This window comes from Grammomys surdaster, unplaced genomic scaffold (assembly GCF_004785775.1).
Source record: "Grammomys surdaster isolate TR1022 unplaced genomic scaffold, NIH_TR_1.0 236, whole genome shotgun sequence".
In the NCBI taxonomy this organism is placed as follows: domain Eukaryota; kingdom Metazoa; phylum Chordata; class Mammalia; order Rodentia; family Muridae; genus Grammomys; species Grammomys surdaster.
This window is the reverse complement of record NW_021604681.1, coordinates 1,995,084-2,011,834: the sequence shown is the minus strand read 5'-3', so window position 1 is coordinate 2,011,834 and position 16,751 is coordinate 1,995,084. Positions and strand designations below refer to the sequence as shown.

General features: G+C 39.0%; 1 protein-coding gene across 1 annotated transcript in view; it reads right to left on the bottom strand.

The window, feature by feature from the left end:
• Window positions 1-1,412: 1,412 nt before the first annotated feature.
• The window catches only part of Lhfpl1 (LHFPL tetraspan subfamily member 1), a 36,247-nt gene continuing 20,908 nt past the window's right edge, over window positions 1,413-16,751 (bottom strand). Inside the window, exon 4 of the mRNA XM_028773892.1 lies at window positions 1,413-2,376. Coding sequence (XP_028629725.1) covers window positions 2,195-2,376 — 182 coding nt within the window. The 3' untranslated portion in view covers window positions 1,413-2,194. The remainder of the gene's footprint in view (window positions 2,377-16,751) is intronic.

Genomic DNA, 16,751 nt, shown 5'->3' with positions numbered 1-16,751 from the left:
TGCTTTAGGTTAAAATGCAGACCCATTCATTACCTTGTGTTGTATAGAATTTGACTACTGTTCCCTTCCAGCTTGATCTTTGACAGTTTGTTTGTACGCTTGGTTTTCACCCTCATGCTGTTCCTGTGCACTTTTTATCTTTGATGATTAGCTCCTTCTCTTCATCTTTCCAATCCATCTTAGTCATCACTCAAAAATAATCTTTACCATGATTCCTTAAGCCACTAATTTAGCCATTCCTCCCCTACTTTAACATTCCTAGCACTTAACACTTTGACAACTATTTATTGACATGCCATCAGAAACTCACCACTATTCCTTTTAGGGCGAAAAATCATTTTCATCATTGTTTTGTATGAGTGTATATTTTTATTTTATTTTTTCCATTAATAGATTTATTTATTCACTTTACATCCTGATCATAGCCCCCCTCCTCCCAGTCAACACCTCACAAAGCCCCACCCTCTAGCAAGGAAACTAGGTAGGAGAAGAGGAACAGTGTGGGGATATCAGGTATAGCGAGAACCAAGAAGAGAGAGAGGGCCAGGACAGTGAAAGGAAATTAGGGGGTGAGGTCTAGGACACGCCAGAGACCTTGGTCAGAAATCTATGAGGGTGACTCTAGCTGAGGCTCCTTGAAGTGTGGGAAATGAAGCCTGAGGTGTTGACCTCCTGTAGCCAGACAGGACTCTCAGTGGAGGGATACAGACATGAACCCACCCACAAAACCTTGGACCCAAAATTTGTCCTGCCTACAAAAAGTGTAGCAACAAAGATGAAGCAGAGACTATTTTCATCATTTGACCCTAATGCTTGGCACAGAATGTGGACTATTTAAGAATTGTTTCCTAAACAGATGACTAAATGAGGGAATTATGAATGACTATGAACAGAGTATATGTTTGAATTAACTTACATACTTGAAGCAAATATAAGGACTCTTGACTATTTATGAGATGATCTACAATTGATAAAGCCAGTATTGTGGGGGGGGGGTTCCCTCCAGGAGGACCAAATCCATGGTGGAGTGTTTAAGAATAGAAACAGATGAGCTGGCCTTTTGAATTTCAGCCCCTCCCAAGTCCTAAAAGCTGGAGTTATGAAATAATAGTACTGGCCTTAATTAGCTGATGAAAGGGGTGAGGCTGATTTTTTTTCCTCCAGGAGACACCAAGTTCTTTCCCATCTATCAGCCTAGATCACTTTAGCCCTAGGTGACATTATGGCTATAGTCTTCCATGTCAAATTTAGCCTAGATGGAGGTGAGATGATTTGAAGAGCAGTAATTAAAGCAGGCAGAGAAATTTCTATCACACTACAGATGATTACCGGGACAAATGTCATTGCAGACTTCCTAGTCACTTATAATAACCTCCGATAAAACTTTCAAGAAGAATACAGCAAACACATCCTTGCCCTCATCACTGGGAGTTCATATTTATTGAACACCTGACAAATGTTAGACTCAATGAACAACATTCCTCTATCTAGAAAGGTTTAGGGAAGGAACACTTGCTATATTTTGATAGCAGTCACCCAGAAAGAGTAGAAAATTAACTCCTATGAATATTCTCAAGCATATTGTGAAAGGTGCCCTATATTATATGCATGAAAACATGATTAATATTTTCCCACACTGAAAGTTACCTTTCTACCCAGCTTCCCCATGCATGAGAAGATAGAGAGAAAAGAAACCGAGACAAAGTACAGGCCTGAGAAATTCACAAAAGTTTGGAATAGTAATTCTCGAGATGTGCTCGTGAGGAGCAATAAATATTAGGGGGAGAGCCATGCAAACGAATGGGTGGAAAATAGCTTAGTCTGTCTTCTAGTGCCTCTGAATACAACTACTCCTGAACAGAATCTATGCTTTAAAGTAAGTGGAAAGTACATGTTATAGAACTTGGAGATGTTTCTTGGTTATCTGGTTACTTTTCAAAGAAGGATCTTATGCAATAAAGGTACTCAGTGCGAATTGGCTGACCAGTAGAAACTCTTGTCCAGTGAATGTTTGAATCATTGTGCTGATAAAATGTCTAAATAGCAATGGGCTTAGAGTTTTGTGGGAACATGAAAATCAATGACAAGTGGTCAAGAAGCATGCAAGCACTAGGGTCTACTTCTAGTAGGTGGCTGCCTTGGCTTAGTACGTCTTTTCAGGTCTCTTTTCCCACTTTATTAAATGTTTCAAAGCTTAAGGTTTGAGGCAGTGATCAAGCTCCATGGCATAAGAATTGGTATTCCTCATGATGTTCTCCACCAACATAACTGGCTTGGGATTTCTTCCAGCAAAGCAAGAGAGCCAGGTGCAGATCAACATGGCTGCAGCAGCTCCACCCCCAGCACAATAATAGGCCCAGCCAAGTCTACAGGTTCCTGTGAAAAGAAGGATAGAGGCATAAGTGTTGGTTTATGTTCTCATATATCCCTTTAGGTAATAAACTGAAGTCTTTAAAAGTATATTTTTACTTAACATATAATCACATAATTTCCATCTAATAACTTTCCTTTCTCCTAAGCCCTACTTCCTGGCCCCCATTTTCCTACTTTCTAGTGAGTAGGGTGTGTGTGTGTGTGTGTGTGTGTGTGTGTGTGTGTGTGTGTGTGGTTTCATGACTGACCACTTGGAATTGGATAGAATTAGAGAATTCCTTTATGGGGAAAACTATTTCTCCCATACACCCACCATCACTTAGTTCGTTACCTGTTGTTCTTTGTCTAGGAGTATGGCCCCATTAGATTTTTCACTTATAAAGAAGTATAGTTTTGATACATATGCTTTGGTATAAGATGGTTGTAAGGACACAAAATAGTGATGTAAGCCGAGTTTTCTATTTTCTCATTAATTGTTGGCTATCACATGCCTTAGCAAGAACTTATAAAATTATATTTCCTGTTAGAGTAGGAACCTAATATTGGTGTAGGTGGTGACATTGCAGCCACAGTAATTACAATGACAACAGGAGACAGCTAATGATATATCAAACATTATATTACATTCTTTATACACACACCTCATTGATCATGACAGCAACTTCATGATCCTGATACTTTTTTCTTTTAAGTGATGCAGCAGACAAGGCAGAGGCTGTGAATGCTCACACAGCTATAAAGTGGTAGAGTTTGACTATATACCATGTTTAATGATTGTTCACAAGCACTGCATTTTTAACCAAAGAGATATACTGTCATTCATGTGCTTCTCTAAGAGATCCTTGTCTCGAAACATCAGGGGATGAGACAGAAAAAGAGCAAGTCTCTTTCTTCTTACTATGTCTCTGTTTTACTCTAAGCATTTAGTACTTATTAGAAAATATATATTGGCATCAAAGTTAAGTTTATAAGAGAGTAGCTTCCATTTGAACAGTAAGAAAAATGTCACATGCTCAAACATATTCACCTTGTCTCACACCATTTTATAAAAGTAGGTCACCTTGTTTTACAGATCAATGCTTTTAGTAAAAATTCTTTTAGGAAACATTAATGCCCAGAGAAAGAGCTGTTATTTAATGAGTTATTTGAGTGACTAACTGGTATAATGAAATACTTGAGCACATAGGAAATGGTGGTAGGTGCCTAATTATACAAATCTGTAGAGAGGTCCTGGGATGAGAAATAGGCAGTGATACTTCTCAGCCCTTCTTTATGTCTTTCATAAAGCTAATGTGATTACAAGTCAAAGATGCTGAGGCAGATATTTATGGCAACTTGTATTTTCAAGCCTACATTTGAACGCATACCAATTATTTTTGTTTACATAGTATCCATTAAATCTTAAGTTTCTCATTTAAATTGATTAGCTGGTGTATTTTGGAAAGAGTTTAAGAAAGGTTCAAGTAACGATGCTTTTCCACTCACCAGATTTCCTACCTCAATTTTCCTTACACTAACAAGTCATTGATCATGCTTTCTCTCCTAGGAAAAAAATAGCAAATTCTGTCCTCTTGTTCATTGATTCATTGATTCTGTAGTCAGGAGGCATCTCAGAGATGGAGCCATCCCTGAGGTGTGCCAATTGTGAAGTAACATCATGCCCCACAGCATTTCCCAAGCTAGCATAGAAAGGGTATCATCGTTTTGTTTCTTGACTTTCCTGTCAGGTCATCTCCTCATTACAACAGCAGGAATGTTTTTATTAGGCATATGCATGCTGAAGCCAGGAAAAGACTTGCTTCTTTAAATGAAAAGAATATATGTCTAGTGTGCCCTTCAGCTCTACATTGTAAAGGTATATCAAGAAAGTCCTCGGTAAGCTTTTCAAAATGAAGAGCCAGTTACCACCGGGTGGTCAGCCAATGTCAAGGTACTCCTACTGCCATCCCAAGTACATTCTGAACTTCCTTTCTCAAAGAGTCTTGTTAAGCCACTGAATAGCATCCGAGTCACAGCCATCTGCTTCTGTCCAGGAAGTTAAAAAGAACAGAAATAGATCTTTGTTCCCTCACACTCCTCAGATCCCGACCTTCTCACACCACATACCCTGCTTGAGGAAACAGGGGAGCTGCAGGTCTGGTATTACAAAACAGAAACAAACAAAACATTTAGAACTACTGTTCTACTTTGATTATCACTGCCAGTCACCCTGCCAACTGCTTGGATGCTGATAAAAACATCCTACATGGAAGGATGAAGAAATAGGGAGCAACACCAATGAGTTGTCACTCCTCATATCTAACCACTTGTAAAGAAGTCTACCAGACTGTCATCAACCTTAAATCCTATTAGTAGAAAGGGTATTACCCTTCCATTTCTTCTCTCTCCTGTCTATTCTATTACCAAATTTTTACCCAATAGATACTGTGTATCAATTTTTTTTTGAAACATGGTCTCTCTTTGTTGCCCATACTGGCTTCAAACCCAAGGCTGACCTCAAACTTGTCTTCCTACACTCAACATTCAAGTCCTAGGTCATAGGCATATACCAACAGTCCTAGATAGTACTCGATATTTTGAATACTGCAATTTCATTTGATTCTTGCAGCCATCATAATTAAGTCTGTTCAAGTGAGTTTCAGGAAGACAAGTAACTTGGCCACCTTAAAAGTCTCAGCAACAAGGTGTCAAGGATCAGCCTAATTTAGAGCTCAGCAGCATGCCTTTCCATTATACAAGGAGAAAAATATTGGGAGATATAAATTACTGTGATCTAATGTCATCTGTCTAGGCCCAAGTTTCCCCACCCCTGGGGAGGGGTATGCGTACATGCATGCACATGTATAAGTGAGTGTGGAGGCCAGAAGTCAGCATGGTTTTGTTTTCTTCAATCACTCGCCATTGAACCTGGACTTACTCTATAACACAGAACATAGGACAATTCGCTATGACAAAAATGATCTAGCCAAAATATCAGTGTTATCAAGACTGAAGAATCCTCACCTAGGCAAAGAGCAGATGTTTAGAATTTAAATTCTCTTTAAACTACATCTTGATAACTGAAGGATCGGCCGAACAAGATTAAATGTTCATAACTAAAGAATTAGCCCAATAAGATGGGATGAGCTGAGCTCTGAGTAGCTATGCTTGGCTCTTTCTTAACTTATGAAATAACTGCCCAGGAAGGAAAGCTGGGAGAGCCTCAGTTTAAAAAACTTGGGTGTCAGAAGGGGAGACCTAGAGAGGGGAAAACGTTTGAAATCTAAATAAAGAAAATATCCAATTAAAAAAAAGAAAAAAAACAAAAATAAAAAAATTCTAAAGGTATAGAGGGAAAAATAACAATTTCCTTGAAGCTTAGAAACCTTAGATTTATGTGAAAAAATCTTTTAAATGCTCTGGGTCTAACTCCATATTAAGATGGGGAAAAATAATTATGTACCTCCCTAAAAAAGGGACACTAGAATCAGATTAGTTCTTAAAAATCTCTTGAGAAACAATGATATTTACTATTCCTTGCCCTTGAATTGAATGTGCTGCCTCCAAACCTCTGTGCTAAACCTATTCTAGGGCCTGTGCCCTCAGAAAATAATTGCCGTGAGTTGACATCGCCTCGTGGTTTTCTTGACATCCAAACATGAGATATATCCACTAAGAGAAAGACTGGGTACCAGGATAAGGGAAGACAATAGGCTCTTACTGCAAATGATCTTTATGCAAAATTTCTGGATGAGCACTGAGATATGTCTGTTCCATTTTGTGTGCTTCTGCATCACTTTTAACACCCTTTCCGAGTCACTCTATTCCAGTGTTGAATTTGCTGTGACAGAATCCCTCATAAAAGTTATTAAATCATCACTCAGCAGTGGGCCTGACATTTAAATCAAGACATGTTGCTTTTATTCCAAGTTGCAAATCAAATTGGATTGGAGTTTGAGTGTTTCCTTTGATTCAGCATTAAGTCATTGCCGTCTACTGTGAACAGATTTTAAAAAAAAAAGTCAGTGGATGCCACTTAAGCTGGACATCTTCTGTAAAACTCTAGTCCTATGCTCTTTAGGAGTATAATCCTGGCAGTTGCCTAGGGGTTCTAATGAGTCAGTGGGAGAAGTTAGATACAAACTAATGCCCATAATGTGTACTAGCATTGAGTACTGTAGATTGGCAGTGGCTACTGTGTCTACTGTGGCTTATCAGTGACTCCTGTGGATTAATAGTTGTGTAGGCATCAGACTTTAGAATCAGAAATGGACAGAGTCGGAGAGAAAGTCTTCTCTTTCAAGGAAGGACCCATATTCTGAGCATCATCTTAGAAGTAAACAACCCAAAAGAGTGTTCAAGATCTATCTCAAAGAAGGATGTTCTTAGAGGAGGAGGGAAACAGTGATGATGGAGACAGATACACAAACCAAACAAGTCTGTCTTTGGAGCTTTCTGTGTCTTCTTTTGTAGAAAATTATCTGATGCTATTTTAAGACCCTGAAAGTCTGGGGGAATAGGTATGATAGAAGGGCTATTGCAAGCACATACCAACTGACATCTTACAAACTGACTAGGCCTATGAAGTATATGAAACTTTCAGACACTAAAGGTTTCACTTGGCATAAATGTTATCAAGTGTCCAGCTCTGAAAGGGACTACTGTTGGAGGGTTGGCCTGGTACTGCTATGTATTCAAATGCTAAAACTGGCCCCCAAGATCTGGCTGCCCTCAAGGAGTAAATCCTCACCTATACCAAATGATGCTATGTAAACCTTGCTTCCCTTTTTAAAGCCATCAGTTAAAATAAAGTGGCTATAGCCAAATACTGGGGAGAATAGAAGAGGTAGAGTTTCAGTTACCAGGCTAGAGGTCCCAGGTAGGGACCACAAGGAGGAAGATTAATAAAGGAAAGAGTTAAGGAGGAAGAAGATACAGAGAACAGAAGATCTCCATTCAACCCAATGGACTAAGTGCCCATGCCTAAATGAAATGCACCCTTAGGACAGACCCCTGGAGAGAAGTAATCTGGACTAGATTTAAACAGCAAGTATTTGGCGAGCACATCTGGAAACTAACATAACAGTCTAGCGAATAGAAATATTAATTAGGGCTAATGCCCCAGTAATTGTATAAGAGCTGATTAAATCATCCATATGATTCTACCTCCATATTATTGGAGCCTGGCTGAGTCATATTAATAATTAGTAGAGTTTATTAAAATCCATTTACAGACTACTCTAGGAAAAATTATGATTGTGACTCAGCATCTGTCATAAGAAACCCTGGATATTGGCATGTTATGAGAGAGGCTAACAGGAAGGATAAGGTTGTATGGGAACTTGAAGCTCCAGAATAGGACAAGAAGGCATAACACTGTTTGAAAAATGTAAATAATTCAGAAATACAAAGAGGAATCTGTTTTTTTTTTTTACAAAAAAAAATCCAGCTCAGTGTGGTGACCCACAACTTTAATGCCAATAATTATGAGGCAGAGGAAGGTGGATCTCTCTGAGTTTGAGGCCAGCCTGATCTACATAGTGAGTTACAGGCCAGCCAAAGCTATATAGTAAGACCTTATTTCAAATTTCAAAACAAAAAATGATGAAATCAAAACTGTAAGGGTTCTTGGCATCAGACTATTGAGGAAGGGTTTCAGGTGGAACACAGAGAACAATACTGGCATCTATTTGTCCCATTTGCTATTATTCAAAGGACTGGGAAATTGAAGAAAGATGAACCAAAAATGGAAAGGTAGGTATATGATGAAAATATATGTATCTTCATCACCTCACCTTCAGTATAAAGAGAGGAGACAGAGAATGTTGTGAGCCAACTCAGGTAGCTTTAATATTCCCCATGTCAATATTGACTGTTGATATTTATCCTAAGGAAAGGACTCACCCTACAGAGACACCTAGACTTCCCATAAAAATTAATGGAGTAGCAAGTAAGAAAGACTAGAAAGAGATCAAAGAATAGAAAGAGTAAAGTAGGCAAAGGAGGCAAACATAAGAGGGTTAGAGCATCATGACCGTAATAAATGAGGACAAAGATAGAAGAACTGAGCTCTACCCCAGACCTCTTCCTATTAAGGATATTATTTTTTCCAAAGCAAATTTGATTCAAGAATGCTAACTGCTTGTCCCATAGCTCTAGCTCACCTACATTTATGATACTCAGTCACGAACCAAGCTACTGTTTGGTATGTAAGGTGGGGATGAGGAAGACAAAAGTTTGCCATTTTCTAATTTGTTATACTTTAGTCAGACAGGCCTGGCTCTTATGGTAGCAGACACAGTGGGGGACTATAAAGAAGCCAGTGGTCTCAGCTGTTCCATGATGACTTTCGATTTCAGACTTCAGGGTCTCAATAGGAAGTAGCATAAAGAGATTTTCAATGGAGCAAAAGCTAAATGAGCAGAGAACTTTCTCCACTAGGTTTGAGCAAACACAGTTGAATAATCTTCAAAAGGAAAGCAAAGCCAATGAATTCAAAAACAATTGCCAAACATCTTATTTCTCCCACCACAGCCCCCAGCAAAAAGACAGCCAAGACTATGAAAACATCTTTCTCCTCACATTCCAAGCTGGGTATGCATATCACCAGCAGCCCAGATAGGATGCCCAGAACCCAGTGAATACTCCAGCAGTCTGCCAAGCTACCTTGGCAGAGAAGGAAAAAAAAAACAAAAAGAAAGAAACAGAAAATTTCAGTTGTTTAGGTAAGCACATTATTGCTGGTAGTACTAACTTTGATCCAAGCAGATCTACTAAGGAGTAAGACATTCTGGGCTGGCAAATTCATCATGGCCCAACCCAATGCTCTGAAGGGAAGGAAAAACCAGTTCATGACACTTGCAAAGAAGCCAAATACTCATGATGACAAAAATGCCCTCCTTGGTCTGATTTACCTCTCCCAGGCACACATTTCAGCTAAACAAATTGATTCCTATTGAAATCTCCCTTGGCATCTTGTACTTTTTTTTATTGGGTTTCTTATATTGTTATCAGTTTTAGCTGTCTCTGCTCATCTTTTTCTTCAGTGGGGAGATGCAGGCCTCAGAACAATTTGAACTGCGTTCCTCTGTCTTTCTCCAGATTGACCTCCTGGACCCTTAAAAATTGCTTATATCATCATGTTGCCCTTTGTACAGCTCATTAATTCTACCTAGAGCAGTATCTTAAAATAGCTTTGGACGTTCTCCCTAAGGAGAGAAGTCAAAAACCAGCTAAGCAAATATTCAACTGCTTTCATTCAGCATGAGCTCTCTAGGACACTTGGCTTCTAAGCAATTGGTCCCTCTCCTCTCATATCTACTCAATGGCCCTCTGCTTGCATTGAGTTGAACTTTCTCAGCACTAAGCCAGTAACTGAAACAGAAGTCATTAATATTGGTCAAATACTTCCACAAGCCTGGCACTGTGGTAAGCTCTTTAAACAAGCCATTCTCTCATAGGTAAGATCAAAAGAACAGGGAGGAAATGTTCTCACTAATATGGCAAGTGCTATGATGCCAAGTCCTACAAGGATGCAGATGGGAATTGAATTCAGTGTAAAGGATACAAGGATGTTTTGAAGAAAAATCAGAAGTTAACCAGGCAAGGAAGTGAAAAGCGGCCGTCTTATGAAATACAGTGACAGCTGCAAAATTGCGGCAATGGGAAGTAACTTGGGGTTTCAGTGTAACAAAGCAAGAGAAGATGATGTGAGTGGAAATCCTGGCTGTGGTCCCTGCCAGCCTAGTTGTGGAGTCTCCATCCTGAAAGTAATGGAGAATTACACTTGGTAAGGCAGAATGGCATCGGATTTGCATTTCATAAATATCACATTAACCTAAGAGTGGGAGATATCAAGGGACCTGTATGTAATCTAGCAATCTAAAAACAGGAAAAAAGAGGAAGAGGAATAACAAGATGGAGGGGCAGGAAGCAAGAGATGACTCTACTAACCCAAAGCAGAGTGTAAATTAAGAGAAGAGAGATAAGATTCTAGTTCTCCTTATGGGCTTTAGCATTAGCATGTCTATGGCTGTTGACATCATACATTTGGATTAACATCATTATCAGTTATTTATTATATAGTTGTACAGTTTAATCTCCTGAGACAAACTAAAATCTCTTTGAATGCTGCACTTTATACTGATTTAGTCAATACTTTGTAGTGAATATCCAGGATAGAATAATGAGTATTATCTCTATTTTGATATATTCTTAAATACTAAAAATGCTAAAGGCACAGTCTCAGAAACTTAATCTACCCCAGAACTTAGGACTGAGTGAATCTCATTCAAATAATTTACTGACACCTGTACTGGCAATGCCAGCTTGAAGTATTTGCTCTCTCTATTCAGACTCCAGTGCCTAACAGATACCTGTCATAGAGGCTTATAATAAGCCCTAAATACCTCAGTAATAACAAATTCCCCAAATTATACCGTTCAATATACGGTCACTAGTACTTCACAACTTATAACATACCTTTTCTTCTTACTCTCTCAATAAATCCTGTTTCCTGAGTTTTAGTCATTCATTGAGTTGTAGCTATAGGCAGGAATATTATTCTATGAGGAATTAACAGGGAGATGAAGTGTCTTTCAAAGTTCCCCCACTTCATCAGGAAGTATATATAGTACATGGGATTATTCATCCTGGGACCTGGAGAGCCGATATAGTATAGGGAGCAGAGCCAGACATGACAGTTACAGGGAACTGAATCTGAAAGTATGTCCTGCCCCTTCTAAGCTGGATCCCCAGGGGCAAGTCATTTAGCCTTTTTGAGCAACTATTCTTCTTGGGAAAAATAAAAGTGGCTACTCACTTTACAGTACAACTAAAAGGTACATTACAATGTCCAATGTAAGGGATACAATAAGATGGTACATTAAACAAAAATACCAGTGTAGAGTCTAGCATGAGTACTTTTCAGATCCCCTCTCTCCTAGTCTGAGTCTCTACAAATACCTGAAAGAACTTAAGATGCAGATTTCTAGGCTTCCCTACAGATCCCCCACATCCATATCTCTGGATAGGGAAGAGTCTAGTAGATTCTTAAGTCCAGCCCGATGGATCTCATTAAAGAAAAAATGGGGAAAGAAATCTACATTTTCTTTAGAATTTTCCTGTGCTTGATGTTATGCTAGGGGCATTCACTTGGAAGATACATTTTTATCTTTCTCACCATTTCTTACAATTCACTTAGATGAGGTTTAGTGACTATCGTTTGAAGGAAACCATATGACATAGCCCTAACATACCCTTTCCCCCCCTGTAACCCCAACCTCATCAGAGAATTGCTCCTAGGATTGTGGCAGTTGCTTGCTTTGCTCCTTTGCAACCACTTTATTATCCAGCCTCTGGGTTAGTCTGACCTATATCAACAACAGCCATAATAATAGCAGTTGCCAACCACATTTAAAGAGTGTGGGCCCTGAGCTGAACACATTTTGTACAGTATCTCACGCCATCCTCACTAATCAAGCCCTGAGACTTGGATCCTACACTGTTAACATCTGCTCTTAAAAATAAATTCTGAGATTCTGCTTTTAAACAAAAGCTTAAGATATAACACCATTTTATAGGAAAGGGGAAAGGACTAACACACAATAGGGGTGAAAAAGGAAGCAGAAATTGGCACTGACGCTGACAGAATCAACTCCAGGAGAGGAAATGGACGCAAAGAAATTGTGACTCACATTCTGTAACTTAAAGAACAGAAGTGCTAAACCAGAATTTGCCTTGCTTTACTGCCATCGTGTGGTTGTGTGGTGGATAGACAACTCGCTCCTAGATCTCTATTTCTGTTCCTGAGCCTGGGAGGCCCTCTGCAAGACAACAGGAAATAAGGCCATGCAGTGGAGTTACCCTTGAGGTAACTCTTCCTCTGGGATTGTGGAACTGGAACAGTAACTAATTCAGGGTTGAACACGTGGACTATTTCAGGAAAAAAGAAAAAAAAGAGAACTGTTTATAAAAGCATCATTTTTATTTCTTCTAGTCAAAACGAAAATAGCTTTGTGGTCCCTGGGATGTGTAGTGTAGTGTCATTACGTTAAATGTATCACTATTTTGAATCTAGAAGCTGATCAGTGAGAAGATCTAACAGATTAGATTTCTAATTTTTACTCCTCACACACAAGATTATTGTTTAAAAGCTTTTCAGTGCACTTCTCTAACACATGACCAGAACCATTTCTGAAGGTAATTGATATCTCACATTTCCTATGGAGAAACAGGTTTAAAGAAATGACATGGGTCATCTAGGGCCAGGCAGTAAGAAAAGGATACAGCTATTGCACAGTGTAAAAGTGTGTTAGACAGCAGATATATGCAGTCAATGAAGTTGTTCCATGACCCCTTGATTTCCTCCTGTCTCCTCCAACTTAGCTCAATGTCTCCTCTGTGTGGAACCACATCTCTGTTGTTAATGTAGACAGCTATGTGATTTTTAGCAATATCTGAGCCCTGAATTTCCTAGAACTGACTGTCAAGATTCCAGCTACTGCTACCCCAAAGGATAGTGGCTCTGTCCAGTGCCCTTAGCTAAATCCATTTTTCTCCCAGACAGCTACCAGCTGTGATCCTCAAATTGTCCTTGTTTATAAGATGATTATCCTAAGTACATTGCTTTTTTTATTGGATATTTTAAATAATATTTTGATATACATGTAATAAAATTATTAGTTAAACAAATTAGCATATTATTCTCCAGCTACAGTTATATGTATGCTAAAAACCATTTGAAAAATCTAATTTTTGAGAACAGGAAAAAAGACAGAGATGAAGTTAAATGATTGATGGAGAACAAGTCATGACAGGGAGCTAAGGAGGTATAGAGGACCCTTGGTTTTCTGAAAGTGGAAAAAGATTCAGATCTATAGGCAGGCTTTATTACTGGAGCTAGTAACCTGGCTCTTCACCCATCTAGATCAGTGCTCTCTACATGAAAACCAAGAAGCCAGTCTCACAGAGTCGAAGTGATGTGCCCAAGCAAGTTTAGGAAGACTGAAAGCAGAATAAGCAGTTACCCTGGCCAGGCTGACTTCGCCCACACTCTAGTGCCCCACTGTGGACAAGAAGATGCTTACTAAGCTGCCTGTACTCTGGTGAGCACAACAGACTCTCCACATAAAAGCTGTTACTTGTATGTGGGATATGTTCTCCTAGCTGGGATGCCTTGTCTGGCCTCAGTGGGAAAGAAAGCGCCTAGTCTTGAAAAGACTTGAAGTACAAGGGTGGGGGATACCCAGGGTCCCTACCCACTCAGAGGAGAAGGGGAGGGGGGATAGGGGAAGGGTTGTGGGAGGGAGTAACTGTGAACAGAGCAGTGAGCAGGGTGTAGAGTAAATAAATAAAAAATAAATAAATACGTTTTTTTTTTTAAAGAAAACTGACAGAAAGAAAAGGTAACAGGAAATTCCTGGAAACTGAATCCTCAAAGGTCAAACCCCAAGTCACAAGAGAAGGCTTTGAACTGGCAAGAATGGGCGGAAATGTTGAGAGCACAACAGATATGAACCCCCAGAGAAAGGAAATACAAGGAACACACACATGATCTTTAGTTAGCCTCTATCATCAGCTTTGCCAAGATGGATGGGTCCTTCCTTTCTTGTTTCCATTCTGAAAGTCTGAGACATCCCCTCCAAAGGGACTCCAACAACTGGTCTGAGTGTCAACCAATAACAAGTTACATTCATGCAGCATTGTGCTTTGTATCTAATGATTACTTTCCTCTATCTCCCGATCATCCTACAAGAATCAATACTATTATCAATCCCCATCGGTGAAATACTGAGAGGTTAAGTAGGCGTGCCCAGATTTGTACAACTAGTAAGTGGCAGAGCTCACATTTGAAGACAAGTCCTGCACTGCTAACCTGTGCATTTATTCTTCGTGTTATATAGGCCACAGATTCTAAAGCTATTGGCCATGATTCTATGGGGTCATTTAACAAAATATAGGAAGGTAATGAAAAACTAAGCAAGAGCAAATGGTTTCTGAATGCACAATGAACACAAGTTAATTCAAAATCAAACATATAATGAAACTGAGGTGTTTCTGGCATCACTTTGCCCAAGCTCCATTGTGCAACTTCAGTGTAGTCATGATTCTGAATTTGCAGCATGATGCACTTAGTACTGTGCGTTCTCTCACCTCACTCCATGTGATGGCAATAAACACAGCCTGAAACATGGGCTTAGCTTCAGTACTGCCGTATGTTATAAATTACAGGGATTTTACTATGTACATGCAAAGTTTGCTGATCTTGCAGAAACAGTGATTTAATTAAGGAAAACAGAATCTTTTAATATTCTCCTACTGTCATTCTTTAGTATGTAAGTATCGAAATAGTATATCTTTGTTAGTAAAGTTGGATTTTTAAAACTGCTGCCTTTATACACAGGGAAAGCACAAGTCCAAACAGATGGAGTCCCAGAGCTGAGAGGGGAGCTGAACTTGAGGCCCCATCCCTACCACAGAAGCGATCTCCGACTGATAACTGCTCACAAGGGACTAAGCAGTTTTTGCCAGTGAAGCCTCATTGGGTATACAAATCACTCTTAAGGCCAGGTCCCATGATCAGCAGTAGATGGCCAGCACAAAGCAAACTCAGTGGTATTTTTGAAGATTATTTTCCCTCATAATGTTTTGTTTGGACATTTTCTTTTTTACCCTGTCTTTTGTTTATCTATTATAGTTTCCAAATTTGTCTTTTTATGAATTTTGTGTGTGTGCATGTGGAAACATGTGTATTGTTTCTTGAGGTTATTTTTTCCATTTGTCTGTTCTTGTTTTATTCTGGTTGGTTTGTGATTTTTTTTTATTGATTTGCTTGCTTAAAGAAAGAGATAAAAGGCATGGAGTTGGATGGGTGGGGTAGTGGAGAGACCCTGGGAAGAGACATGGGACAGGAAACTCTGGTCATAATATATTGTAGGAAAAAAATGTGCTAAATATATAAATAATATAGCAACAAAACATAAAAATAAAAACTGCTGTTTGAGTTGCTGGATGAGTTTCATAAAAACCAGCAAATTTTGGCTTGGCATTACAACAGAATTTGCAACATCTTCTGAAATAGCCATAACAGGTTTGTAGTTTCATATTCCTGTGAACTTGTCCTCCCTGCAGCGATAATTACAAAAGCAAAATACCAATCAAATGAAAAATATGGAAGATGCTATAAATTCTTTCCTACTCAATGTTCAGCCAATATTTAATTCTTATGTTAAAGCAAGCACATCATTTCATTAGTATACTAATTTGCTTTCTTCTATAATAAATAGTAAAATCATACATCAAAGTTTTTTTACACCTCAAGTCATCTTTGGACTCCACTGTTAATCCTACTGTTTATATAAGCCAATGCTCTGTATTCGTTTGGAGTATGAGAGTGTGGTGATATACTTCATCTCAAGACACTATAGAACTCCCCTAAGAACTAAGTGTTCTGACATCAGTCTTTTCATTAATATGAGCCATGCTCCGTTAGATGCTTTAACTTCTTACCAGGAACTACTTGCGTGTCTCTGCTTATGGGCCATTGAGTATGGGAAATTTGTAGTTCTGAATTTGAGAGGACCTTGAAAATTTCAACAAAACTGAAGCATGTATTAGTTAAGTTCAGTATTCAAGGCTCTTAACTGGATTTCTTTATACTACACTTAAAGAAAAACCCCTCTTCATCGCTCATGTACCATACTCTGTAATATTTGACCATTCCCACCAACGTTGAAGCATTTCACCATTTTAGAAAAAGATTCTCTTTGTCCTGTCACCCCAACTCCTACTCAGATTTCTCAATTTTCCTCCATAGCAGCAATTTGTCAATTTTTAAAAATGGACTTCTAAACAGAAAATTTGAGTTTGTTTATTTTACAGTAGTGGGAATCAAATCCATGTGCAAGAGCACAACCACTGAGCTCCAAATGCAGCCAGACAACAAAATATTTTCAAAGAGGTGTCTATACATAGTGCCTTCATTTTCCTTATTATATCCAACAGCTGTGTTTCTACAAATGTTCTGATAGGTTGCCATTGTCATACTGTCTCTGACTAGAAACTTTCTAAAGCAATAAACAAAAATAAGCCCACTCTTTTGGCATACTCCACCATCTCTCTTCTGTGGCTTCAATTTCTTAATTCTTTTTTATTTTAACCTTATTTTACATATATTAATGTTTGTCCATGTGTCTGGGTACCACATGCATGTCTGGTGCCCAAAGAAGCCTGAAGAGGGCATCAGATATCCAGAGACTGACATTACAGATGGTTGTATCCTATTATAAGGGTACATAAAATTAAATGCTGAGCCCCCTCCCTCTCTCTCTCCCCCTCCCCATCTCTCTCTGCCTCTCTCTCTCTCTCTCTCTCTCTCTCTCTCTCTCTCTCTCTCTCTC